At 46.3% G+C, this 26,095-nt stretch overlaps 1 protein-coding gene across 2 annotated transcripts in view; it reads left to right on the top strand.

Moving 5' to 3' along the window:
* Nucleotides 1-1,421: 1,421 nt before the first annotated feature.
* The window catches only part of DDX49 (DEAD-box helicase 49), a 28,345-nt gene continuing 3,671 nt past the window's right edge, over nucleotides 1,422-26,095 (top strand). Inside the window, exons 1-10 of one of the 2 annotated variants that reach the window (XM_081332766.1) lie at nucleotides 1,422-1,573; nucleotides 3,571-3,694; nucleotides 8,408-8,493; nucleotides 9,264-9,385; nucleotides 11,385-11,572; nucleotides 17,400-17,540; nucleotides 18,807-18,882; nucleotides 19,740-19,816; nucleotides 19,935-20,032; nucleotides 21,715-21,789. In XM_081332766.1, coding sequence (XP_081188892.1) covers nucleotides 1,459-1,573; nucleotides 3,571-3,694; nucleotides 8,408-8,493; nucleotides 9,264-9,385; nucleotides 11,385-11,572; nucleotides 17,400-17,540; nucleotides 18,807-18,882; nucleotides 19,740-19,816; nucleotides 19,935-20,032; nucleotides 21,715-21,789 — 1,102 coding nt within the window. In that variant the 5' untranslated portion in view covers nucleotides 1,422-1,458. Of the gene's footprint in view, nucleotides 1,574-2,662; nucleotides 2,747-3,570; nucleotides 3,695-8,407; nucleotides 8,494-9,263; nucleotides 9,386-11,384; nucleotides 11,573-17,399; nucleotides 17,541-18,806; nucleotides 18,883-19,739; nucleotides 19,817-19,934; nucleotides 20,033-21,714; nucleotides 21,790-26,095 lie in introns of those variants that run through there. The other variant, XM_081332767.1, reaches the window with a different exon arrangement.

Raw genomic sequence — 26,095 nt, forward strand, 5'->3', positions numbered from 1 at the left:
AAGGAAGATGATTGGCGGAAAGCCTCCTGGGAATTGTAGTTGGGTAAAGAGACATCTCCGCCACCCGACGCATAGAGATAGAATTTAGAGTGGTACTATAACCGGATTATTATTATTATTATTATTATTATTATTATTATTATTATTATTATTATTATTATTATTATTATTATTATTATTATTATTATTATTATTATTATTATTATTATTATTAATTATTATTATTATTATTATTATTATTATTATTAATTTCTATACCGCCCTTCTCCCGAAGGACTCAGGGCGGTGTACAGGGCAATAAAATGCAATAAAAATACAATATACAAAAGTTAAAATGAGAAATAGCAAGACGAAAGCCTATTGAATCTAGTGGGATTTGCTTCCCCGACACCGTTAAGGATAAAAACATAATTATTCTTCTGCGTGGAGAAAATTCAGAAGGAATGCATTTTCGTTTTTTCTGTCAGCTTCTGAATGGACGTTTTCTCATGCTGAAGAGTATCAAAGAGATACTTCAAAAAGATCATCAGAGGGCTGGAGGGTAAAACATATAAGGAACGGTTGCTGGAATTGGGTATGTCTAGTTTAATGAAGAGAAGGACGAGGGGGGACAGGATAGCAGTCTTCCAGTATCTCAGGGGCTGCCCCAAAGAAGAGGGAGTCAAGCTATTCTCCAAAGCGCCTGAAGGCAGAACAAGAAGCAACGGATGGAAACTAGTCAAGGAGAGAAGCAACCTAGAACTAAGGAGAAACTTCCTGACAGTTAGAACAATTAATCAGTGGAACAACCTGCCTCCAGAAACCGTGAATGCTCCAACACTGGAAGTTTTAAAAAAGAGACTGGACAGCCATTTGTCTGAAATGGTATAGGGCAGGGGTAGGCAACCTTGGCTCTTTTATGAATCACGGACTTCAACTCCCAGAATTTCTGAGCCAGCACAACTGGCTCAGGAATCCTGGGAGTTGAAGTTCACAAGTCATAAAAGAGCCAAGGTTGCCTATCTCTGAATAGGGTTTCCTGCCTAAACGGGTTGGACTAGATGACCTCCAAGATCCCTTCCATTTTATTATTATTATTACTAAATGTACAACGTTCCTCGACTACCGTAGCCTCGAGACTTTTTATACGTTTTGCACTGGGTTGATAAATCTCCACCAGATTTCTATGGATCTCGATTTTAGATTCAGGGTAGATCTACCTTCCCTGAAATCTATGCGAAAGCTCTTCCTCGATGCCGAGAATGCCTGGGAATCGTAGTCCAACCGTGCGGCGAGCCTCCTCCAATGGCTTCTGAGAGACGCGGCGGCGCATTCCAGTGACGTCACCACGCCCGTGAGCAGCTGTGCGGTGACGTCACCAGACGCGTCTGTGTCGCGGGGCATCTTGGGATTCCTCTCCCTCGCGTTCCTTCCATCCCGCCGGTTTGCAGCGCTGCTGCCCCGTCTCTCGGTCGGAAGATGGCCGGTTTCCGCGCTTTAGGCTTGGACCCCTGGCTGGCGTCTCAGGCGGAGCAGCTGGGCTTGTCGAGGCCCACGCCGGTGCAGGAAGCCTGCATCCCTCCCGCGCTGCAAGGTAGGACTCAGACAGGACTATAGCTGGTACCTTGCTCAGTAGTAGTAACTATGATAGTATAGTGCATTATTTAACAGAATAACAATAGAGCTGGAAGGGACCTTGGAGGTCTTTAGTCCAAGCCCTGCTCAAGAGGAGACCCTATACCAGGGGGAGGCAACCTTGGCTCTTTTATGACTCGTGGACTTCAACTCCCAGAATTCCTGAGCCAGCTATGCTGACTCAGGAATTCTGGGAGTTGAAGTCCACGAGTCATAAAAGAGCCAAGGTTGCCTACCCCTGCCCTATACCATTCCAGACAACTGGCTGTCCAGTCTCTCTTTATAAACCTCCAGTGATGAATCATCTACAACTTCTGAATCCCTGAGTCAGAAACCTGCTCTTTTAAGTGGGAACCTGACCCCTCCTAGTGCCAACACTGGCACAGAATGCCTGGGTCAGGGATGTCCAGCTGTGACAACTTTAAGACCTGTGGTCTTCAGCTACCAGAAATCCCCAGCCAGCCATGTTAGCTAGCACGTTCATATTAGCAACCACTGCTACATCTGCAACCACTGCTACAACCACTAGTGGACAATCACTTTAAATAAGAGCCAGCAGTGGAGGGCAGCGAAGAGCAACTAAGTTGACCAGGGGACTGCAGGCTAAAACATATAAGAAATGGTTACTGGAATTAGGTATGTTTAGTTTAATGGAAGAGAAGGACGAGGTGGGACATGATAGCAGTGTTCCAGTATCTCAGGGGCTGCCACAAAGAAGAGGGAGTCAAGCTATTCTCCAAAGCGCCTGAAGGCAGGACAAGAAGCAATGGATGGAAACTAAGCAAGGAGAGAAGCAACCTAGAACTAAGGAGAAATTTTCTGACAGTTTCAACAATTAATCAGTGGAACAACCTGCTTCCAGAAGCGGTGAATGCTCCAACACTGGAAGTTTTTAAGAAGAGAATGGACAACCATTTCTATGAAATGGTATAGGGTTTCCTTCCTGAGCAGGGGGTTGGACTAGATGACCTCTCAGATCCCTTCCAACTTTATTGTTATTGTTATTTTTGTTATTATTATTATTTTATGTGCCCCAGGTGAAGGAACTGGAAGACTCGCCGGATCTTTGATGGTTTTTGAGCCCTCCCCATAGTAGCTCTGTCCCCAACACGCCAAAGACGAACAATTATAGGTAGTCTTCTAGTTACAACTGTTTGCTTAATGACTGTTTGAAGTTACAATGGCACTGGAAAAAGCGGCATTATTACAAAGTCAGCTTATTGCCCCCAACAATCTGGGTCCTCATTTTACCTACCTGGGAAGGATGGAAGGCTGAGTCAACCTTGAGCTTGGTGGGATGCGAACCTGCACTAATTGCAGGCAGCTGGTGTTACTTAAGGAGGCATTAGCCCAGTGCTCCACCAAGGCTCCTTGTATTTTATTGTAAGCCAATCAAAGTCATATAAAAGTAAGGTGGGTGGCTATATAAATTGAGTAAATAAATGCTTTAAATAAGTTTGTTAGGGTTTAAGGTTGGCCAAGCCTGATTCTTGCTGTTAAAAAAACCCTAATACGGTTACCCTTCCCTGCTGTTTTGCCCAGTCAACATGTAAACATGGTTTTTGGTGGTTCATGATCAATATCTGCTGATAGTCCCTTTCTTAAGCCCTACCTCTCATTTCTAATACTTCCCAAAAGTGCTTTTTTCATAACCATGACCTGCATGGTTGAGAATCTCCACAGACTTCTAATACTTCCATTCAGTTCAACCTCAAACTGGTATTTTTCTCTCAAGTCCCAAAGAGCACCACATTGATAATTGATAGGTCTGCAGCTCACCTTAATTAATGTTTGGGTTTTCTTCCCCCCCAATATTTTTCCACATATAGCCTTCCTTGATTTTTCTCACGGTTCCACATGTTGACCATAAGGAAAAGAGAGCCTCTGACCACACACAAAGTGCATCACACCTTTTGCCTTTATATTGAGCTGTCCTCCTACATCTTGCTCCCGCAGGTCGCGACTGCATGGGCTGTGCCAAAACAGGAAGTGGCAAGACTGCTGCCTTTGTGCTCCCCATCTTGCAGAAACTTTCTGAAGATCCTTTTGGCATCTTCTCCTTGGTGTTGACACCAACAAGGTAGGAGAAGATGTAGCTTGGGAAATGACACTTATCCCAAAGAGGTGGATAGGTGAATTCTTGGTGTGATCTGTGCTTAAATGAGTTGCACAAAGCAAAGATTAATTGGGCATGTCTAGCCTAGTGAAAAGAAGGACTAGGGGTGACATGACAGCAGTGTTCCAATATTTGAGGGGCTGCCACAAGGAGGAAAGGGTCTGTTGTGATTCAGTGTCAGCCTGTGCTCCCAGCAGCTGAGTCCGATGAATCTGAGGTGGAGGAGGAGGAGGAGGGGTTTGGAGAGCCTTTGGTGTCAGAGGGAGGCTCTGATGCACTGCAGGACTCTCAGCCTGGCCCCTCCAGTCATGTTCCTCATGAGGCTCAGCTGTGTGAGTACGAGGTGTTGGACTCAGAAGAGTCACAGCTGAATCTGTTCAGAGACGTTAGAAGCAGAAGGCAATCCAGCAGAGCAGAGCTGAGAAAATCAATGAGGCAACTCAGTGAGAGGAGAAGGCAGTGAGAAGCCACGCCTTGGGACTGATAATAAAAGGGGAAGGTGTGGGCAGGGCTGGTTGCTGAAGGCAACCGTTTGGAGGCATTCTAAGGGAATCCTGGTCTGTTCTTGCTAATCTGTTTGACACTTGTTTGTTAATTCTTGTTTCATATTTTGAATCATTTACTGAAGGGAATATTCTGTTGCCTTTTTGTTTGAACCGCAAATAAATTTGGGTTGGTTTTTTCCAGCCTGTTGATTGTTTAAAGGAAGAAGGGGTTGTTCCTGACACACAAACAGGGCCGGTCGTAGGCTGAAACAGAACAGGGTCAACCTATTTTCCAAAGCACCCGAAGACAGGACACCAAGCAACAGATGGAAACTAACCAAGGAGAGCAGCAACCTACCGTATTTTTCGGACCATACGACGCACTTCCCCCCCCCAAAAAAAAAGTGTTTGTGTGGGAAAACGAGGGTGCATCTTATGGTCCGAAGGTGATCCGTATGGCCAGCCCCAACCTCCGCAAGTGGAAACCAAGGGAGATTGCCAGGAGCACGAATCGGCATGTGCTGAGAAATGCAGATCTCGCGCTCCTGTAATCTCCCTCGCTCCATTTCAGCTTCCCTTGCTATAAGAGAAAGCAGGCTGAAACGGAGCGAGGGAGATTGCCAGGAACGCGAATTGCGCTGCTGCAATCTCCCTCGCTCCGGTTCAGCCTGCTTTCTCTTGTAGCAAGGGAAGCTGAAACCGAGCGACGGAAATTGCAGGAGTGCAAGATCGGCTGATTCGTGTTCCTGGCAATCTCCCTCGCTCCGTTTCAGCATGCTTTCTGCAAGAGAAAGCCGGGCCGCAGGGCCACCTCCACAGGTACTGCTCTAACGCAGAGAGGGAAGGACAAAGAGGGAAGGAAGGAAGGAAGGAAGGAAGGAGGGAGGGAGGGAGGGAAGGGACAATGGGAGAGGGAGGGGGAGAGAGAAAGGGAGAGAGAGGAGAAAGAAATAGGGAGGGAGAGGGAGAGGGAGAGAGAGAAAGAAAGGGAAGGAAATAGAGGGATAAATAGAGGAAAAGTGAAAAATAGAGAGGGAGAGAAAGGGAGAGAGAGAAGGAGAAAGAAAGGGAGGGAAATAGAGGGAGAGAGAGAAAGGGAGAAATAGAGGGAAAGAGAAAAATAGGGAGAGAAAGAGGGAGAGGGATAGAAAGAGAGAGAGGAGAGAGAAAGAAAGGGAGGGGGAGAGAGGGAGAGAAAGAGCAGGAAAGAGAAATTAAATTAGTAACATGATTGTTAAGTGAATCTGGTTTCCCCACTAACTTTGATTGTCAGAAGGTTGCAAAAGGCGATCACATGACCCTGGAACAATGTGACCATCATAAATATGAATCGATTGCCAAGCATCCAAATGTAAATCACATGACCCTGGGGATGCTGCAATGGTCATAAGTGTGAAAAATGGTCATAAGTCACTTTTTTCAGTGCCGTTGTAACTTTGAACAGTCACTAAGTGAATCATTGTAAGTCGAGGACTACCTGTACTTTATCATTTTCCCCCCTTTTTTTTCTGGTCAAGTTTTTGACACCTTGCTGGGTGACTGGTGGTACTCGGACATTGCCTTGTCCTAAAAGTGGTACAATGGATGAAAAGGTTGAAAAGCCCTGTTTTAGTATACCGGTACTATTTGGTTCAGAATATTTTTTTTCTTGTTTTCCTGCTCTAAAAACTGTGTGCGTCTTATGGTCAGGTGCGTCTTATGGTCTGAAAAATACAGTAGTACTAAGGAGAAATTTCCTGACAGTTGCAACAATTAATCAGTGGGACAAATTGCCTCCAGAAGTTGTGGGTGTTCCGACATTAGAGGTTTTTAAGAAGGATTGGACAACTATTTGTCTGAAATGGTGTAGGGCAGGGGTAGGCAACCTCGGCTCTTTTATGACTTGTGGACTTTAACTCCCAGAATTCCTGAGTCAGCATAGCTGGCTCAGGAATTCTGGGAGTTGAAGTCCACAAGTCATAAAAGAGCCGAGGTTGCCTACCCCTTGTTATAGGGTCTCCTGCTTGAGTAGAGGATTGGATTGAAAGACCTCCAAGGTCCCTTCCAACTCTGTTATTCTGTGAAGATTTGTAGAAGCAGAGAAGTAAGGCCAAAAGGCTCACTAAATGGCCCTGGAAGGCTGGTAGCCTGGAGAATTATACTAAGACAAAGCAGGCCTGTGATAAATTTCAAAACGACAAGATATGACTAGCAATATGATTTATTTGGCCATGCTTTGTTACTCAGGGACTTTGAAAGTGATCGTGAAAGAGAGATTGGAAACACTGAATCATGCTGGATTCTCCCTTACCTGCAACAGAATCGAGAAGGAAGTCAAAAGAGGGGGAAGCCCACTCTACCTCTGCAAATCGCTTTAATTTTAATATTAAACAGAGCAAAGGAACGAGTCTAAATAAAATCTGGTATTAAAGACATCATGCTTCTTCGGGCCTTTAGATTAAAGAAAAGGACGCTAAGGGGAGAGCAGTCTTCCCAAAGATGCTTTTTTTTAAAAAAAGGCAACTGGACTTTCTGAAGAAAGTTTTGAAGAAGCTTCTTGGATGAGAAGCGAAACGTCTTCCAGGAAAAACAAAGTCCGTTTGCTTTTTTTTTGGGGGGGGGGGGAAGCATTCGGACAGCCATGACCTGGATGACTCAGCATCTCCATAGTCAGAGAGCAGTCTTCTGATGCATGAAGGGATCTCGTAATGAAGAGATATCACAGGGGAAAGGGAAATAGATTAATTCTCCGTGGTACCTGAGGATAAGACAAGCTTTATAGTGAGAGGTCCAAATGTGAACTAAGGAGGAGATTCCTGACTCCAGGAGCTATTAAAAACAATGTCACAGGCTGCTTCTGCAAGTTGTGTATGCCCATCACTGGAAGGTTTTTAAGAAAAGATTGAGCAACCATTTATCCAGAATGGAATGAGGATTCCTGCATCGGCCAGAAGGTTTGTGTTGTGGCCCCGACCCCCACGCCTGTCCTAACCGAGGAAGAGGACTCTGAGGATGATGGGGAGGAACTGTCCTTCTCCGGGACTCTCCCCTCTGGCAAGGCCTCCCTCTCCGGGGCCCTCCTCTCTGGCAAGGCCTCCATCTCCATCTGAAGGCCGAGAGGAGCAGCCTGGGAGTAGCCAGGCTGGGAGGGAGCTCGAGCAGCTGCAGCAAATACAGTCTAGTGAAGATGACTCATGGCTAGACCCTCGAGAAAGACGCAGGGCCAAGCGTTTGCAGCAATGTAGGATGAGTAGGAGGGCCAGGGAGTAGCTGAGTCATTGAGCCACACCCCATAAAATACAAAAGGGGGTGTGGCTGCTCTCAGAACTTTGTGATGAACAATTTAATTCAACACTGCTTCTGGTCACGTCTGTCGGATTTCTCTACCTGTGTGAACCCTGGTCTGGATTTTGTGACTACGCTTCTTCATCTCTGATTTTGGTTTTTTTGCCTGGATTTTCTTGGACTTACTTGTTGGCAGTTATCTCCTGTCAGCGAACGTTTGAGACAACTAGCTTATTTTTGGCTGACTGTGGGTAGCTTGCTGCCAAGACTTTATTTGGACAGCAATTATATTGTGGTATAAAGCAGGGGTGTCAAACTCAATTTCATTGAGGGCCGCATCAGCATTGCGGTTGCCCTCAGGGGGCCAGGTGGGTGTGGCCTGGGTGGGAGTGGCTAAAGTGCATATGGCCTACTGTGTGGGCGTGGCCAACTCTACATCATTCACATCAAGGGTGCCTATGGGGGCCTGGGCAGAAGTGGGACAGATCTGAAGGTCTTTGGCAGGAGGAGGATCTCTGGGCCAGGGCCAAGGCCGTGGGGGCCGTTCCTTCACTGTTTCCAGGATGGCTTCGCGGGCCGCATGAAACCACTTCATGGGCCGGATCTGGCCCCCGGGCCTTGTGTTTGACATGTCTGGTATAAAGACTTAACCCTTTTGATTAGTACCTGCTTGTCTGTTTGTTTGTACCTTGAGGGAGGGGGAACAGAACAGTTTGTCTAGAAGACCTCCAAGGTCCCTTCTAACCCAAGGATTCTGTGATTATGTCCCAGCCACACACAGACTGTCGGGAGATGCCTCAGAACTAAACAGGCATCTTGAGTGCTTATATAAGCCGAAAGGTGGGGTATGAATTTAATATTGGTAATTAAAACAATAAATATTTTAACAGAGCCATTATTTCTCTCTCTGCCTTCCCTTCTCTGCCAGAGAGCTGGCCTATCAGATTGCTGAGCAGTTCCGTGTCCTCGGGAAGCCTCTGGGTTTAAAGGACTGCATCATTGTCGGAGGAATGGGTACGTCACTTTATTTGGAAAATGGAAAATCACTCCCTTTAAACAAGCTATCTTTTTTCTGGTAAAAAGTTTTTTAATTTCCTCCATACAATTTGATAGTACTTAACCACGTGTTGTCTGCATTTATCGTTCGCTAATATAAATTTAATTCCTAACCCTTTATTCTTTTCTCCAGCCATTGATAAAACAAATCCCAAGTCTGATAGTATTCTGTTTCTTCTTTTTCTTTCAACCTCGTGGTAAGTCTGTCCATTTCTGCACAATCTAATATTTTTTAAAATTATTTCTTACTCTGATGGCAGTTCTTCATTTTTCCGATATTGTGCAAATACGATTCTTGCTGCTGTTATCACATGTAAAATCAAATATATACTTTGTTTATCTTTTCTGGCATAATACCTAATAAAAAAAGTTCAGGTTTAAAATCTACGTATTTTCCCAACATCTTTTCTAGCCAAGTATTTTTTCCCCCAGTACCTCTTTGTTTCAACACGTGTCCACCATACATGATAATAAGTGCCTGACTTACATTTACATTTCCAACATCTATCTGACATATTTTTAAACCTTTTTCCCAATCTTGCTGGAGGCAAGCGCCATCTGTAAAACATTTTATATCCATAAAATGTTTCATAAAATGTTTTAAACAAGCTATCTTATGCCCTGTGAAGCTGCAGAAAATATTTATTGGACCGCTTCATGGAATGGAACGCATAGCCCTTTGGCCCCTATCTCTTGTGCTAAGATTTTCTTCCTTGATGGACTTTCAGATATGGTCTCTCAAGCTCTGGAGCTGTCTCGGAAGCCCCATGTGGTCATTGCTACCCCCGGCCGCCTGGCTGATCACTTACGGAGTTCCAATACTTTCAGTCTTCGAAACATCAAGTTCTTGGTAAGGCATTTTGGATAGAGCAGTGTTTCTCAACCATGGCAGCTAGTTGTGTGGACTTCAGTTCCCAGAATTCCCCAGCCACCATAGGTCAGGTCCACCCATCTTAAAGTTACTAAAGTTGAGAAACACTAGTCTAGTGGAAGGAGCTTCAGCATGGTTGGCTGGCTGGGGAATTCTGGGAGTTGCAGTCCACACATCTTAAAGTTGCCAAGGTTGAGAAACACTGGCCTATAACCTTAACTTAGAAAAAAGGGTTCTGGGGAGAAAAAGGTTGCAGAAGATAATTTGTACTACCATTAGACAGATTGGAGAGCTTCAGTCATAAGTATAGTACTCCTCGAGTTACGACTGTAATGGAGCCTGCCCATTATGGCTGTAGGTCGTCATGGTTGTAAAAGAGATTGGTTACATGACCTGATTTTATTACAATTTTGCACCAGTTGTGAAGCAAACACGCCAGTTTGTTAAGCCAATTAAGGACTTGCTACAGTTTAGATTTTGCAAAAAACAAACAAACAGCAAAACAAAACCGGGCAAAATTGTTGTAAAAGGCAGTCATGTGACCATGGGATGCTGCAGATGGCCATAAATGTGGGGCCAAGCGCCTGAAGTGTGATCATGTGACCAGGCAGGGACGGGACTGTTGGAACCTAAGATCCAAGTTGTAAATCCCCTTTTTCAAATTGGTTGTCACTTCAAATAGTTGCCAAGTGACTGGCCATAAATCAAGGACTACCTGTGATTTATCCTTTTATAACATATTAATAAAGTTGGAAGGTGCCTTGGAGGTCATCTAGTCCAACCCCCTGCTCAGGCAGGAAACCCTATACCATTTGAGGCAAGTGGCTGTCCAGTCTCTTCTTAAACACTTCCAGTGTTGGAGCATTCACAGCTTCTGGAGGCAGGTTGTTCCACTGGTTAATTGTTCTAGCTGTCAGGAAGTTTCTCCTTAGTTCTCGGTTGCTTCTCTCCTTGATTAGTTTCCATCCGTTGCTTCTTGTCCTGCCTTCGGGCGCTTTGGAGAATAGCTTGACTCCCTCTTTGTGGCAGCCCTTCAAATACTGGAAGACTGCTATCACGTCCCCCCTCGTCCTTCTCTTCATTAGACTAGACATACCCAATTCCAGCAGCCTTTCCTTACATGTTTTAGCCTTCAGTCTCCTGAATCCTAAAGACCCGGCAACTTCTCTGCTCTGATCAAAATGGCCAATACTAAATTCTGTGATGACCACACAGCTGCCCAACATACTTTGTGGTTGGTTTATTCCTTCCCCTTCCTTTTTCCCAAGCTTATCCCCATGTAGTAGGATTTGTTTCAAAACCATGCAATCCGTAAAACTGACTTATCATTAAGTCAGTTTTTAAAAAATGGATTTAAACCTTGTAGGCTGCCATCACATTGGTTGAAGTGTTTTTTAGGACACCAGAGAGCTGAGTAAACAGATACAGGTGTTCCTCTACTTAGGATCAGTCATTTAACAACCGTTCAGCGTTACAACATATCCCCCCAAAAAAGGTCCTTACGGCTTGGCCTCCGATGGCCGTCTCACCCCCTGATCACATTTTGAGTGCTTAGTGATTGGGATGCTGCAAAAACACCTGGCCATAATTTACAATGTTCTTTGCCGGAAACTGTTATTTACTTCCTGATTACTACAAATTGCAGACACTGGACGCGTTTTAACTACCGCCACAAAAAATGTCATAAAATTGGGTTGGCAACATGAATTACGACTGTCTCAATTAGGACCATAAATCAAGGACTAACCGTATCAAGGTTCTGAAAGTCAGCTAGCAGGAACTAGCCAGTATGCTGGCTGGGGAATTCTGGGAGTTGAAGTCCACAGATCTTACCCTGATGTTGGTATTTCCCCAGTGGGAACATGGTCCATTCCCAGGCTGCCTTTCAGGGTTGACTTTACCCTTTGGTCTGATCCTTATTAGGTTTTTGGTGGTTCAGCTGCAGCCTTTTCCTTTCTCCTTTTTGGTTCTGGCTTAGGTCCTAGACGAAGCCGACCGGTTGCTAGAACAAGGCTGCACCGACTTTACCAAAGACTTGCAAGTCATCCTGGCTGCAGTTCCAGCTGACAGGCAGACGATGCTCTTCAGTGCCACCCTGACAGATACCCTGAATGAGCTCAAGAAGATCGCCATGAACAAGCCGTTCTTCTGGGAATCGACATCTGAGTGAGTTTGGCTTTTTTTGGGGGGGTATCTTTTAATGGGGAAAGAATTTGGGGCTCGGCGGGAGGGGGAGGAAGAAGTGAGAGAGGCTTACAGAACTGTGTGCTGTAGAAATGGTGTTTTTCCTCCCACTGTCAGAATGAAACTAGAATGAAATTCATTGTTAGGCAGTTAGGTTTTTTTTTTTAGCAGAGGTCATCCTCGACTTACACCCATCCGTTTAATGACTGTTCAAAGTTGCAACAGCGCTAAAAACAGTGACATTACCACCATTTTTCACTCTTAACGAAAGTTGCAGCATCCCCATGGTTACATATCGGAATTCAGACACTCGGCAACTGATTCATATTTATGACGGCTGCAGTCTTCCAGGGTGATGGGATCCCCTTTTGCGACCTTCTGACAAGCAAAGTCAAGGTCAATTAACAATCGTATTCCTAACACAACACCTGCCGTGATTGACTTTAACAACTGTGTCAGAGACAGTCATACCATGGGGCAAAATTCACTTAACAACTGTCTTACTTGGCAGTGGAAAATTTGGGCTTAATTGTGGTCGTAAATTGAGGCTAGCTGTAGAAGAAAACAGTTCACGTCCTAAATTGTGCAATTGGCCCATCTAGCCATCTAGATTGGGGGGCTCCAACCATGGCAACTTTTAAGACTTGTGGACTTCAACTCCCAGAATTCCTCAGCCAGCTTGGCTGCCTGAGGAATTCAGAGAGTTGAAGTCCACAAGTCTTAAAGTTGCCAAGGTTGGGGACCTCTGATCTAGATCATAGTGGTTGTCTGAGGATTCACATCAGACACCTTCCTGGCACTTTCAGGAGAAGCCTTGAACCCGCCCACTTCCTGTCAGTGCCCATCTCCATTAGGAACCATGGCATGCTGGCAAAACAGTGAAGGAAAGTGACCTGTTTTGCATGGTTCCCAAGGAGAGGATTCTCCTAACGCCTTCCTAAGAGATCAAAGAATTACATGGTCTTTGATCCTGCTCTTTTCCACACCTGCAAAATACCATATCACAAAAAAGATGTTGACAGTTTGGAAAAAATTCAGAGAAGAGCAACTAAGATGATCAAAGGCCTGGAGACTAAAACATATGAAGAATGGCTGCAGGACTTGGGTTTGGCCAGTCTAAAGAAAAGAAGAAATAGGGGAGACATGATAGCAGCGTTCCAGTATCTGAGGGGCTGCCACAAGGCAGAGGGGGCCAGGTTGTTCACCAGAGCACCAGAGGGAAGGGCGAGAAACAATGGTTGGAAACTGACCAAAGAGAGAGAAGCAACCTGGAATTAAGGAGAAACTTTCCGACAGTGAGGACAATTAACCAGTGGAACAGCTTACCCCCAGAAATCTTGGGCACTCCATCACTGGAGATTTTCAAGAAGAGGCTAGTCAGTTACTTGTCTGAGATGGTATGGGTCCTCCTGCTTGAGCAGGGGGCTGGACTAGAAGACCTCCAAGGTCCCTTCCAGCTTCTATTCTGTTCTATTCTATTCTATTCTATTCTATTCTATTCTATTCTATTCTATTCTATTCTATTCTATTCTATTCTATTCTATTCTATTCTATTCTATTCTATTCTATTCTTATTTGTGTAAATATCCTTCTATCTTGCAGTATCAGACAAGGAGTAAGGAGACTTTAGTCAAATTGGTTAGCGAGATGGGTCCTGCCTAATTTGGATGGATGGACGGAGAGATTATTATTTATTATTATTATTATTTATTAAATTTTTATACCGCCCTTCTCCCAAAGGACTCAGGGCGGTGTACAGGGCAATAAATATCAAAATATAAATACAAAAGTTAAAAGAAGTTAAAAGAATTAAATAATCATGCCCAATATAATACAATTAGTAGATTATCTCCCCTTTATTTCTTTATAAATTACTTAAGGCGGTGAGCATTCCTAATACTCCTTCCTTCTATTTTCCCCACAACAACCACCCTGTGAGATGGGTTGGGCTGAAAGAGAGTGGCTGACTCAAAATTTCATGCCTAAAAGGGGGTGGGGACCAGAACTCACCATCTCCTGGTTTCTCGGCCAGCACCTTCACCACTACACCAAACTGGCGTAGAGAGAGCCCAGAAAGTGATCATAAACCGAGTGATTGTCAAACTGCTCCCTGGGGGGAGGGGGTGTCACTCTCAATTCAGAGTACAATAAATATAGGTTAATAACACTGTTTTGAATGAAATGTAATGGAAGTGAAGGGACGATTCGTCCAGTTGCTAAAAAGCTATGTACAAATGATTTCTTATAAGGCTATTTAAACATCTCATTCAAGCAACAATTTCCGCCTTAATCTTCCTCAGCCAATTGATCCCGTACATTTAATTAAGTTTCTTCTTTACTCCCCACTTCTGCTTAATGAACACTTTGGAATGAATTCCGGCGTAATGACTTGACTCTCTTGACTTCCTAATGAAGGCTGTATTTCTGATGGACTCTGACCAGGCTTAAATAAGTGTTTATAATTTGATTGTTGGCTGGTGCTTTCAAAATCCCTGTCCCTAACAGCTGGCCAATCTCATGGTCCTTAAAAGATTTTAGGTCAGTCTTGCAGAGAAGGTTAGTTTATGGTAAACAAGCTGAATCCCTGGTGCCAAAAATACAGATAGTTCTGTCCCAGGGGTAGGCAACCTTGGCTCTTTTTTATGACTCATGGACTTCAACTCCCAGAATTCCTCAGCCCGCCGTGCTGAGGGGAAAGGGAGAGGTTTCCAAGCTGAGCCATGCTGGCTCAGGAATTCTGGGAGTTGAAGTCCACGAGTCATGAAGGGGCCATAGTTCCCCCATGCTGGCTCAGGAATTCTGGCAGTTGAAGTCCAAGAGTCATAAAAGAGCCAAGGTTGCCTACCCCCGTCCTAGACCTATGGCTACAATTGAGCCCAAAATTTCTGTTGCTAAGCGAGACAGTTCTTAAGCGAGTTTTGCCCCATTTTATGACCTGTGTTGCCACAGTTTTTAAGCGAATCACTGCAGTTAGTAAACATGGTTGTTAAGTGAATCTGGCTTCCCCATTAACTCTTGCTTGACAGAAGGTCCCAAAAGGGGATCACGTGACTCCACAGGGACACTGCAACAGTTATAAATACATGTCAGTTGCCAAGCACCCAAATTTTGACCATGTGACCATGGAGCTGCTGCAACTGGTTGTAAGTGTGAAAAACCGTCACAAGTCCCCTTTTTTCAGTGGTGATGTAACTTTGAACAGTTACTAAACAAATGGTTGTAAGCCGAGGACTACCTGTGCACATTGATGCCCCTTTTTTTTCCTGTCAGTGGAAATAACCAAACAGACAGGGACCTTCAGTATTTAGTTTAAATCAGGATTCCTGATACGTCAGTCCTGCCCAAAATCGAAAGCAGAGGCTTCATTTTTGCTCCCAACTCCTGTTTTGCTTAAGAATGATATTGCGGAAAACCTGGATCAGTTTTAATGCTGAACAAACCAGCGCTTGAGTTTTATTTCCTGCATCGCTATAACAGATCGAAGAAGTAAAAGCACGGATTTTAGGTGCCTCCACCAGCAGAGGACAATTTGGGATCCACATTTGCAACAAACAATAAACTAGAATTTTCCGCAGCCCGGCCAGATTGCTGTACGTGAGCAGAGCAGTTACGCAGGATCTTCTTTAACATTGATCCATTTTGTTTATTTTTGCGGTATTTATAACCCACTCCAGTCCCGAGGGACTTTGGGCAATATACAACATCAACAGAAATACTCTCCCCAATAAGTAAACAAGGTCAAAAACAATCGTGAAAAGCAACATTAGCCTCAAAGAAAACCTGAACCAGGCAACCAGAACCAGAATGAAATAATCTGGTTTTAACAGGTTTATGGAATGGTGGCAAAATGGGGGCTGCCTGCATTGTTGAGGGGTGAATGTTGCGTAGGCTGGGGGCTGTCACAGGAAAGGTTAAGAAAATGTGTAAAATAACATCTGGACCCAGCAGTACAGCTGCTCTTGTAGAAGAGGGCCTTAGTGGGAGGGCGTGTTGTTGGGCTGCCCCTTACTGGGAAGCCAGCTGTTGGAGGGGGGGGCACAAGGGAGAATCTTACGGGGTGGGACATGAGGGAGACAGACCAGAAAAAGACTAAAAGTTCTCCAGTCTCTTCTATAGATGTTGGCCTTGCAGGGCGAATCAAATAGGCAACATGACCAGATGGGACTGCTTTATTTTATTTCTACGAGGTAGTCCTCGACTTACGACCAAAATCTCGGTTGCTAAGCCAGGCAGTGAGTTTTGCCCCATTTTGCGACCTTTCTTGCCACGGTTGTTAAGTTAGTAACGCGGTTGTAAAGCAGACCTGGCTTCCCTCAAGACTTTGCTTGTCAGGGAGGTTGCAAAAGGGGATCACAAGATCCAGGGACGCTGCAGCTGCCATAAAAACGATCCAGTTGCCAAACGTAGGAATTTTGATCATGTGGGATGCTGCCAGAGTCACCTCTGTGAAAAACAATCATAAGTCACTTTCTTCGTCATCATTGTGACTTTGAATATTCGCTAAATGAATGGTTTTAAGTCAGAGACTGCCTGTAGCTCAACATGGGAGTCTAGGTCAGGGCTTTCCAACCAGTGGTACGGGTACCACCTGTGGTACATTGGCACCTGGCAGGTGGTACGCAACCATCCTAGAAAAGTGGTAGCGGGGGAGGGGAATGAGCTGAACTGGTGGCAGCACCGCACAAGCCTGAGTGAGAGACGGCTGGACCTGCAGGGCTGTCAGGGCTCAGCAGAAGCGCCAGGATCAGCGCCAGGCTCCTGCTGGAGCTCGGCGTTGATCCTGGCGCTTCTGCTGAGCCCAGAAGAAGCGCCAATCAGCTGGAATGTTGCAGCATGTCCAGGGTCTTGTGATTTACATTCAAATGCTTGGCAACTGATTCATATTTATGATGGTCACAGTGTCCCAGGGTCATGTGAAGTGACCAAAACCTGCTGCAACCACCCAGCAGACGGGGGGAATAAAAACCAAACACCTCACTCCCACCCCACCCCCGCTGCCAATCCTCAACAGAAATGCTCACAACAATGAAAACCTCGGACAGGAGGAAAACTGCCGCCAGGTGGGCAGGCAGCTGTCTTGCTCGGCTGTGGCTTGGGGGGCACTTTTTTCAGTGCCATTGTAACTTCACTTTTTTCCTTTTTGGGGGGGGTCATCAGGTTTTTGACACCTTGCTAGGTGACTGGTGGTACTCGGATGTTGCCATATCCTAAAAGTGGTACAATGGGTGAAAAGGTTGAAAAGCCCTGCTCTAGGTGGCGTGCATCGTATTACATAAAAGCAATTTAAACAGTACAAAATAAAGATACATGGAACCAAGTAAAAGTGTTACTGGGGAAAGGGAGAGGTTTCCAAGCTGAGCCATGCTTGCTCAGGAATTCTGGGAGTTGAAGTTCACAAGTCATGAAGGGGCCATAGTTCCCCCATACTGGCTCAGGAATTCTGGGAGTTAAAGTCCACGAGTCATAAAAGAGCCAAGGTTGCCTACCCCTGGCCTATAACAATCACGTTCCAGTCTTTCTTCTGGTGTCTATTTCTTGACCTGTCCTCCCTTGAAGGGCTTGACATTATGCCTTAACTCAGGGGTAGGCAAGCTTGGCTCTTTTATGACTCGTGGACTTCAACTCCCAGAATTCCTGAGCCACCATGGCTCAGCTTGGAAACCTCTCCCTTTCCCCTCAGCATGACTGGCTCAGGAATTCTGGGAGTTGAAGTCCACAAGTCATAAAAGAGCCAAGCTTGCCTACCCCTGCCTTAACTCCATGCCTTAAGATCTCTTCTTCTTTCTCTCCATCCCCCAAATCCCTCCAGGGTACGGACAGTGGAACAGCTTGACCAACGTTACCTACTGGTGCCTGAGAAGGTCAAGGACGCTTACTTGGTCCACCTTGTGCAAACTTTCCAAGATGAACATGAGGATTGGTCCATCATCATCTTCACCAACACTTGCAAGTGAGCTTGTCCAGAGCCCGGAGCATCTTTGCCTCCCATCATTTCTGCTTTCTCCCCTTCTCTCCTTCGATCTCTTCTTTTGGCCCAGAGCTGGTATTTCAGTCTTAACGTACGGACACCGAATAGTAAGCGTGCCAGTCGGGCTAAAACGTGCCCATCAATTCAAATTAAAATTTTTGAGGGTTTTGGTTTTTTTTTTTAAATTCTGTGTTCTTCCCTATTTTAAATCACGATTGAGGAGAAGGCGGTTGGGTTGGACATAGTTTCTCTAGCGTACGAGGTTTTGGTCAGGAGAAAGTGCCATTTTCTCTTTTCTTACCTCTAATGCTTAAAATAACCTGTGTGCTCTGAGTAGGATGGGCTTTCTCCTAAACATATCCTTTCCTTCAGCACTTCCTGGAATGATTAGTGATCAGATTTTGCTGTAGAAAGTATTGAAGAAAGCGAGTCTTTCTGTGCAGAATCCAACACTGCTGGGAACACGTGGAGGGTTTTAAAGTCTAGTGTGGTAAGGGTACACTATAACAATGCAACTGAGATGGATGGATGGATGGATGGATGGATATGGATGATGTTCCATCAGATTTTTATAGTTCCTAGTCACCACATTGATACAATTTTCTCCCGGATGATTATCAGATAGACCTAACCTCTTCTATCTGGTAATCCAACTCCCATAGCTGGATCGATCCCCCTTATTGCTGGTCATCTTCTTCTCTTTCCTTCCAACTTCTCCAGCCTTAAAGAGTTTTCTCCAGAGAGCTGGGTTGTTGCTTAATATGCCTGAGGAAGTAGGAAGATTGGAGCCTAGACTAGTTGTGTTCAAGTGAGAATTCTAGTTTGGTATGGGCACAAAACTCCCTGCCGCATTTGGAACTTGCTCTCATTGTGAGCCAGTCTTTCTCCTTAAGCAGAAGACAGGGGAAGGTGAATGCAGCCTTCTTGTTTGGGCGTGTGCCTCTCCCATCTCGGGTGCGAGGTCAGCCTTTCAAGGAACGTTGGCAAGCAGATCCTTACCCGTCAAGTTTAATCATTTGTGACTTCAAAGAATTGCATTGAGACCAAGCAGTCTGACTTGCCTTCTGACATAGTCAGGAGCTGGCACATCCTTTTGATGAACAGATGGATAGAGCAATGATGTTTCTGAGCGTTTGCCGAGTTGTAGCTCCTGCCCACCCAAGAGTAACAGAAGACTTGATTTAATTATTGTATTTTATTTTTTTATTATTAAATTTATATGCCACCTGTCTTGCTCTGCCCTTTTAGGACCTGCCAAATTCTCAACATGATGCTCAGGAAGTTCAATTTCCCATCCGTGGCTCTCCACTCAATGATGAAACAGGTAAGTCAATGGTGGCCACCAACAGCTGCCCAGAGGATGGAAGATTGGTGCTCAAGGCCAATTCCTCCGTTCTTCTTCTGCCATGCTGCCTCCTTGCCATGGAGTTTGGGCAAAGCATCTTTTTCCACCAATGCCAGCTCCAAGCCTCCGTGGAGCATAAGAAGGTCCACGGACCCCTCTCTTTTTCCATATCTGCCCCAAGGAAGTTTCTAAGCTGCATCTCCATTTGTGCTTCTGCACAGAGATAGGGAGTACCCATCGCTCAGCGAATTAAGCAGCTTTAGATGTAGGGAGTTCCAGGTTGAATTCCCATTATCCCAGGTAAGCAGATCCTTTGGCCTGTAGAATCCTCTCTTCTCATCCAAATCCCCAGCAAGTGGCTGTTGCCAGAAAAAAAGCAACCTTGATTAAAAAAAACCTGGTTTCCTGCTCTAATGATGTTCTTGTCATGGTTCCGATAGATGAGACCAGCAAAAAGAACTCCAAGGCCAAAAAAAGTTTCCTTAAAAAACATATTTATTTGGCTACATAATATCGGCACGTTCAAATGTGAACCCAAGACTGAAACATCCCCACTCCAGGTTACAAAATTAAACTTCCCACCCCAGTAGTATGTCATAAATCACATTCCCCAATTAACTACTTGTGCGGGCTTTCTAACGGAAGTTACAGCCCGCCAAAATGCAGTTAGCAATGACCTTGGTTCCCACAGAACAATTTATTGTTATGTCAAATAAAACACTCATTCCCCCCCTCCCAATTCTGTGGCAACCGAAAACGAAGGGAAAAGGGTTTCAGCTAATTTCATTTTAGAGTTGACAGTTCTTTTTTCCTTCTCTCTTTTTTTGGGGGGTCAGAAACAACGTTTTGCAGCGCTGGCAAAATTCAAATCAAGTGTCTTTAAGATCTTAATAGCTACTGATGTAGCTGCCAGGTGAGTGAAGCCTCTCTGGAGCTAAAATAGGTCCGGAAAAGGGGTGTGTGTGTGTCCCAGATTAGATAGAATGCCAAGCTTAACCATCTTCTCTGTGTTCAATTTCTTTTGGATTTAGGGGGCTCGACATTCCCACTGTCCAAGTAGTCATCAATCACAACACGCCTGGACTCCCCAAAATCTACATCCACAGGGTGGGCCGAACAGCCCGAGCTGGTAAGGGGGATTCTCTTCATTGTTTCAGATCCACTGTCTGTCTGATTTGTTCTCTTTGGAAGCAACAGGAATTCTTAAGGCGGGGGTAGGCAACCGTGGCTCTTTTATGACTCGTGGACTTCAACTCCCAGAATTCCTGAGCCAGCCATGCTGAGGGGAAAGGGAGAGGTTTCCATGCTGAGCCATGCTGGCTGAGAAATTGTGGGAGTTGAAGTCCACGAGTCATAAAAGAGCCAAGGTTGCTTACCCCTGCCTTAAGGGTTCTGCACTCTGTGACTTCAGAGCCCACTTTGATTGACATTTGAACCAGCCTTTAGAAAGAGGCCTTTCTCTGGGATCCCCCACCTTTTGGGCATTGGATCCATCCTTGCCCAAGGAAGTGGGTGCTGTTTATTCTGGAAGTTGTGCTGGAATTTTCTTCTCCCTGGACGTTTTCCATGTGCCGACATGCTTATTTTTTGCACTCATCACCTCAAGGCTCTTTATAGGTGGTCCTCAACTTAATTGAACCTAGAATTATCATGGCAGGTCCTGGTCGTTAAGCAGGTCCGCGCCCAGTTTGATGACATTTTTGCATCAGTTGCTAAGCAAGCCCCGTGGTTGTTAAGCGAACCTGTTTTCAACAATGGGCGGGGAGGGGGGGGTTGCAGTAGACTGGGAAAAAAGTCAAAAATTGCAGCCACATGATTGTAGGATGCTGCAAAATAGCCCTAAATGTGAGCTGGTTGACAAGCACCCAGATGTGGTCACATTACCAGGGGCAGGGAGGTTGCAGTTGTTGTGATTCCATACCAGTCAGTGGACCCAGCAGCTGAGTCTAGGGAATCGGAGGAGGAGGAGGAGGAGGGGCCTGGAGAGCCATCAGTCTCGGAGGAAGGCTCTGATGAGCTCCAGGACTTACAATCTGATAAAGAGCCTGGCCTCTCCACTCGTGCTCAGGCTGAGACCCAGCTGTGCTGGGAAGCTGAGTCAGACTCTGAGGACTCACAGCTGGAAGACATCATAGACACTCGCAAACGCCGACAGGCAACAAGAGTAGGACAGAGGGAGGCAATGGGGCGGCTCCAAGGGCAGAGGAGAAGATATTGAGAAGCCACGCCTTGGGGCTGCATAATAAAAAGGGAAGGTGTTTGCGGTGCTGGTTGCTGAAGGCAGCCGTTTGCAAAGGACTCAAGTTTCATGGAGTCATTTTCTGTTTGCATTGCCTGTGAACAATTCTCTGTTTGAATCGTGTTCTGTTTACCTTTGGACAATTCTCCGTTTGCATCCTGTTTTGTTTGCCTTTGCTTTTGGGACATTTTGCAGGTCTGTAAATAATAAAAGGGGTTTGTTTTTCCTGCATCTCCAGCCTACTTGTTAAAAGAGGGGTTTGTCCTTGTGAGTTAACAAGGACTCACATAGGCTGGGACAGAACAGTGGGGCCATCGTAACTTGGAAAAAGGGTCGTAATTAGCTCTGGGGAAACCCATTGTAACTTCAAATGGTTAAGTGAGGATACCTGCGTTTCATTTCTGAGTTCAAAAAGGCCCCCGAGCAGTTTAATTCTGGTAATTAAGATCGGAATAATGTTGACTGCGCCGCTTAGTCGGGGAACTAGGTGTACCGTCCAGAACCGGCTTTCTCGGGAAAGATGGGAAGGACCGTCTGTGCCCACTGCTCTTCCGTGGCCTTTCTTTTAACAGGTCGGCACGGAATTGCCATCACGCTGGTGACCCAGTACGATATCCATCTTGTCCATGCGATTGAAGAACAGATCAGTAAGTTGCCAAAAGGTGGGAAATTTGGGGTGGGGGATGGGGAGCCTGAAACACCTGTAAGATACGAATTCCACTTGCTACCATAGTTGGCAGCTAGGAGATGAGAAGAGACCGCTAGCCAGGGATCTCAAGGGGGGGGAGGTAAGCGGCGGAAATCTCCTTCTTCTTTTGTCTGTTTTCTTTTCCCTCTTTTTTCTCCTCTCCTTTCCTCTCTGGGTCCAGCTCAGTGGGCTTCTGTCTAGAATAGTGTAGAACAGGGCTTTTCAACCTTTTCACCCATTGTGCCACTTTTAGGATGTGGCGACATCCAGTCGCCTAGCAAGGTGTCAAAAACATGATGACCCTCCCTCCAAAAAGGATAAAAGAGATGAAGTACAGGGAGTCCTCGACTTACAACAGTTCGCTTAGTGACTGATTGAAGTTACAATGGCACTGGAAAAAGTGCCCCCCAAGCCACAGCGGAGCAAGACACCTGCCTGTCCGCCCGGCGGTGCTCTTCCTCCTGTCCGAGGTTTTCATTGTGAGCATTTCTGTTGAGGATTGGCAGCGGGGGTGGGGTGGGGGGGTGTTTGGTTTTTATTCCACCTCCCCATCTGCTGGGTGGTTGCAGCAGGTTTTGGTCACTTCATATGACCCTGGGACACTGACCGTCATAAATATGAATCAGTTGCCAAGCATCTGAATGTAAATCACAAGACCCTGGAGATGCTGCAACATTCCAGCTGATGGGCGCTTCTTCTGGGCTCAGAAGGGCCAGGATCAGCGCTGAGCTCCAGCTGGAGCCTGGTGCTGATCCTGGCGCTTCCGCTGAGCCCTGACAGCCCCGAAGAAGCGCTGATCCTGGCGCTTCCACTGAGCCCTGACAGCCCTGCAGCTCCAGCCGTCTCTCGCTCAGGCTTGTGCAGTGCTGCCACCGGTTCAGCTCATTCCCCTCCCCCGCCACCACTTTTCTAGGATGGTCGCGTACCACCTGCCAGGTGCCAATGTACCATAGGTGGTACCCATACCACTGGTTGAAAAGCCCTGGTGTAGAACTCAGCTTGGGCTTCTTTCCAGACCTAAAAAGTAAGAAGTTGGGGACTACTTTTCTTCAGCCCCGTCCTCTTTTCTGTCCTTGGGAATGCCTCATCTTGAGCCCCTCCCCCACCCACCCACCCACCCAACGTCAGAGCTTCAACTTTGAGGGTTCTCCTGATAATGACCAGAAGGACCCATTTTAGGACATGCTGCACGATTTGGAATATAAGATGCTTTAAATGGGGCGGTTCTGCTTGCAGTCAGGCAGGCCTAAATCCAGGGCATGTTTAGTCTGAGTAAAACCTTGACGGTTAAAAAGGGTCACCCGGAATGGTTTAGATCAGGCAAGTCCAACCTTGGCAACTTGTAAGACTTGTGGACTTCAACTCCCAGAATTGCCCTGCCAGCCATACAAGTTCACAAGTCTTTAAAGTTGCCAAGATTTAGGAATCCCATCCGTCATCATCAGGCTGGTGGCTTCAGCTTCCTGAACCTTCCCACACCTTCGCTATAGTCACAACTTACGACAGTTCATTATTTGTGTAAATTATTCAAATTGCTAATAAAGAATTTGGGAGGCTGATATGGCCATTTTGAACTTATTTTGTTCTCATCAGTCAGTCATACCCTTTATCTGAGATTCGAACCTGGGCTAATTATATATTATTTTATTTATTTATTTAGTTAGTTAGATTTATATACCGCCCTTTCCCGAAGGACTCAGGGCGGTTTACAGGGCATTTAAAAGAGAGTCAATACAAACGTCAAAACAAATTTAAAAAGATTAAATAAAACCCTGAGAACAATAAAACCCCCAATTAAAATTAAAATTAAAAAATTCTCAGCCTGGGCCAGAGAGCTCGAAGAGCCAGGTCTTCAGGTCCCGGCGGAATGAACGGAGGTTGGGGGCAGTCCTAAGCTCCGCAGGCAGCTGGTTCCACAGGGCAGGCGCACCCACTGAGAAGGCCCTACCCCTGGGTGTTACCCGCCGGCAATCTTTAACCGGCGGCACCCTGAGAAGACCCTCCCTGTGGGAGCGCACTGGACGAAGGGAGCTTGATGCTGGCAGCAGGTGTTCCCTCAAATATCCCGGACCCTCGCCCTTTAGGGCTTTATAGGTCATCACCAGCACCTTGAATCTCACCCAAAGGGCAACCGGAAGCCAATGCAGCTCGCGGAGTAGAGGTGTTACATGGGAGTATCGGGAGACCCCCCCATCACGACTCGCGCGGCTGCATTCTGCACCAGCTGAAGCCTCCGGGTGGTCCTCAAGGGCAGCCCCATGTAGAGAGCGTTGCAGTAGTCTAAACGGGAGGTCACGAGCGCATGAGTGACTGTGTGTAGGGCATCTCGGTCCAGGTAGGGTCGCAACTGGCGCACCAGGCGAACCTGGGCAAAAGCCCCCCTGGTCACGGCTCCTATATGGTCTTCAAAAGTGAGCTGTGAATCCAGGAGGACGCCCAAGTTGCGAGCCCTATCAACGGGGGGGTAACACCTCACCCCCCATCGTTAGAGATGGAATAGTCTGGTTGACCCGAGATGCCGGTATGCACAGCCACTCAGTCTTGGCAGGATTGAGACGAAGCCTGTTTCTCCCCATCCAGACCCGGACCGCTTCCAGGCAACGGGACATCACGGCGAGGGCATCGCTGGGTTGGTTTGGGGTGGAGAAAAAAAGTTGGGTATCATCAGCGTACTGATGATACCCCACCCCAAAACCACCAATGATCTCGCCCAGCGGCTTCATATAGATGTTGAACAGGAGGGGCGAGAGAACCGACCCCTGAGGAACTCCACAAACAAGAGGCCTCGGGGCGGACCTCTGCCCTCCCGTCAACACCGACTGCGAGCGTCCCAGGAGATAGGAGGAGAACCACCGCAAAACAGTGCCTCCCACTCCCAACCCCCTGAGACGCCGCAGTAGGATACCATGGTCGATGGTATCAAAAGCCGCTGAGAGATCTAATAGGACTAGGACAGAGGAACAACCCCTGTCCCGAGCCTGCCAGAGATCATTCACCAGCGCGACCAATGCCGTCTCCGTGCTGTGCCCAGGCCTGAAACCCGATTGGTACGGGTCCAGATAATCAGTTTCATCCAGGAACAGAGGAAACTGATGGGCCACCACACTCTCAACAACCTTCGCCAGAAAGCGGAGGTTGGAGACCGGACGATAGTTATTTAAAACAGCTGGGTCCAGGGCAGGCTTCTTGAGGAGGGGTCTCACCACTGCCTCCTTCAGGGAGATGGGGAAGACACCCTCCTTCAAGGAAGCAGTTATTACTGCCTGGAACCAGCCTCGTGTCTCCTCCCGAGCCACATAAACCAGCCAGGAGGGGCACGGGTCCAACAAACAGGTGGTGGAGCTCAGCCTCCTCCTCATCCTGTCCACATCATCAGGGGAAACAGGATCGAACTCAGTCCAGATAACATGTTCAAGACCGTCCGATTCCTCCACGTCAGACTCTGCCCAGTCAGAGTGCAAACCGGCCCGGATCTGAGCGATTTTGTCCGTCAGATGATGACTAAACTCCTCGGCCCGCCCCTGCAAGGGATCCTCCCTCACCTCCTGGTTAAGAAGGGAGCGAGTCACCCTAAACAGGGCAGCCGGGCGATTATCTGCGGACGCGGTAAGGGCAGTGAAGTAATTAGCCTTCGCCGTCCTCATCGCCGCAAGATAAGACCTTATAAAGGTTCTTAACTGCAATCGGTCAGATTCGGATCGGGTGGATCTCCAACAGCTCTCTATTAGGCAGTTGTTTTAACCCCTAGGCCACGGGCTCTTTCTTTATTAGCTAGGAAGCAAGGGAGATATATGTGTTAAGTATTTGTCAAATATATATAAATGTTTAAATATATATATGTATAGCTTTTATGTTTTTACGTCTACTTGTACACTGCCCAGAATCACTCTACGAGAGAGTTGGCCGGTTTCTAACATAAACACAAATAAATACATGAAGCCTAATTGCAACTAGTTATAGCTCAGCTCATGCATAAACCCAACTGTTGTTTGCTAATCATGGTTTATAACAGTTGTGTGAAATCTTTGCATTGCTAAATAAGCCCTGCCTTAGCCTTAGCCCGGGGACTGAAATGAGTATCTCTGCATGCGTTCTTCTCTTTGGTTGTCATATTGATGTATTTGTTCTCATTGTGTTCTTTTGTCACTGTTTATTTTATTGTCCTATTTTATTGTTCTATTATTTTACTGCTGTTTACACATGTTTCTTTCCCCCCCCCTTTTTTATTATTGTAAGCCGCCTAGAGCAGCCCTGTGGAGAGAGAG

Source organism: Vipera berus (assembly GCF_964194415.1).
Source record: "Vipera berus genome assembly, chromosome: 1".
In the NCBI taxonomy this organism is placed as follows: Eukaryota; Metazoa; Chordata; class Lepidosauria; order Squamata; family Viperidae; genus Vipera; species Vipera berus.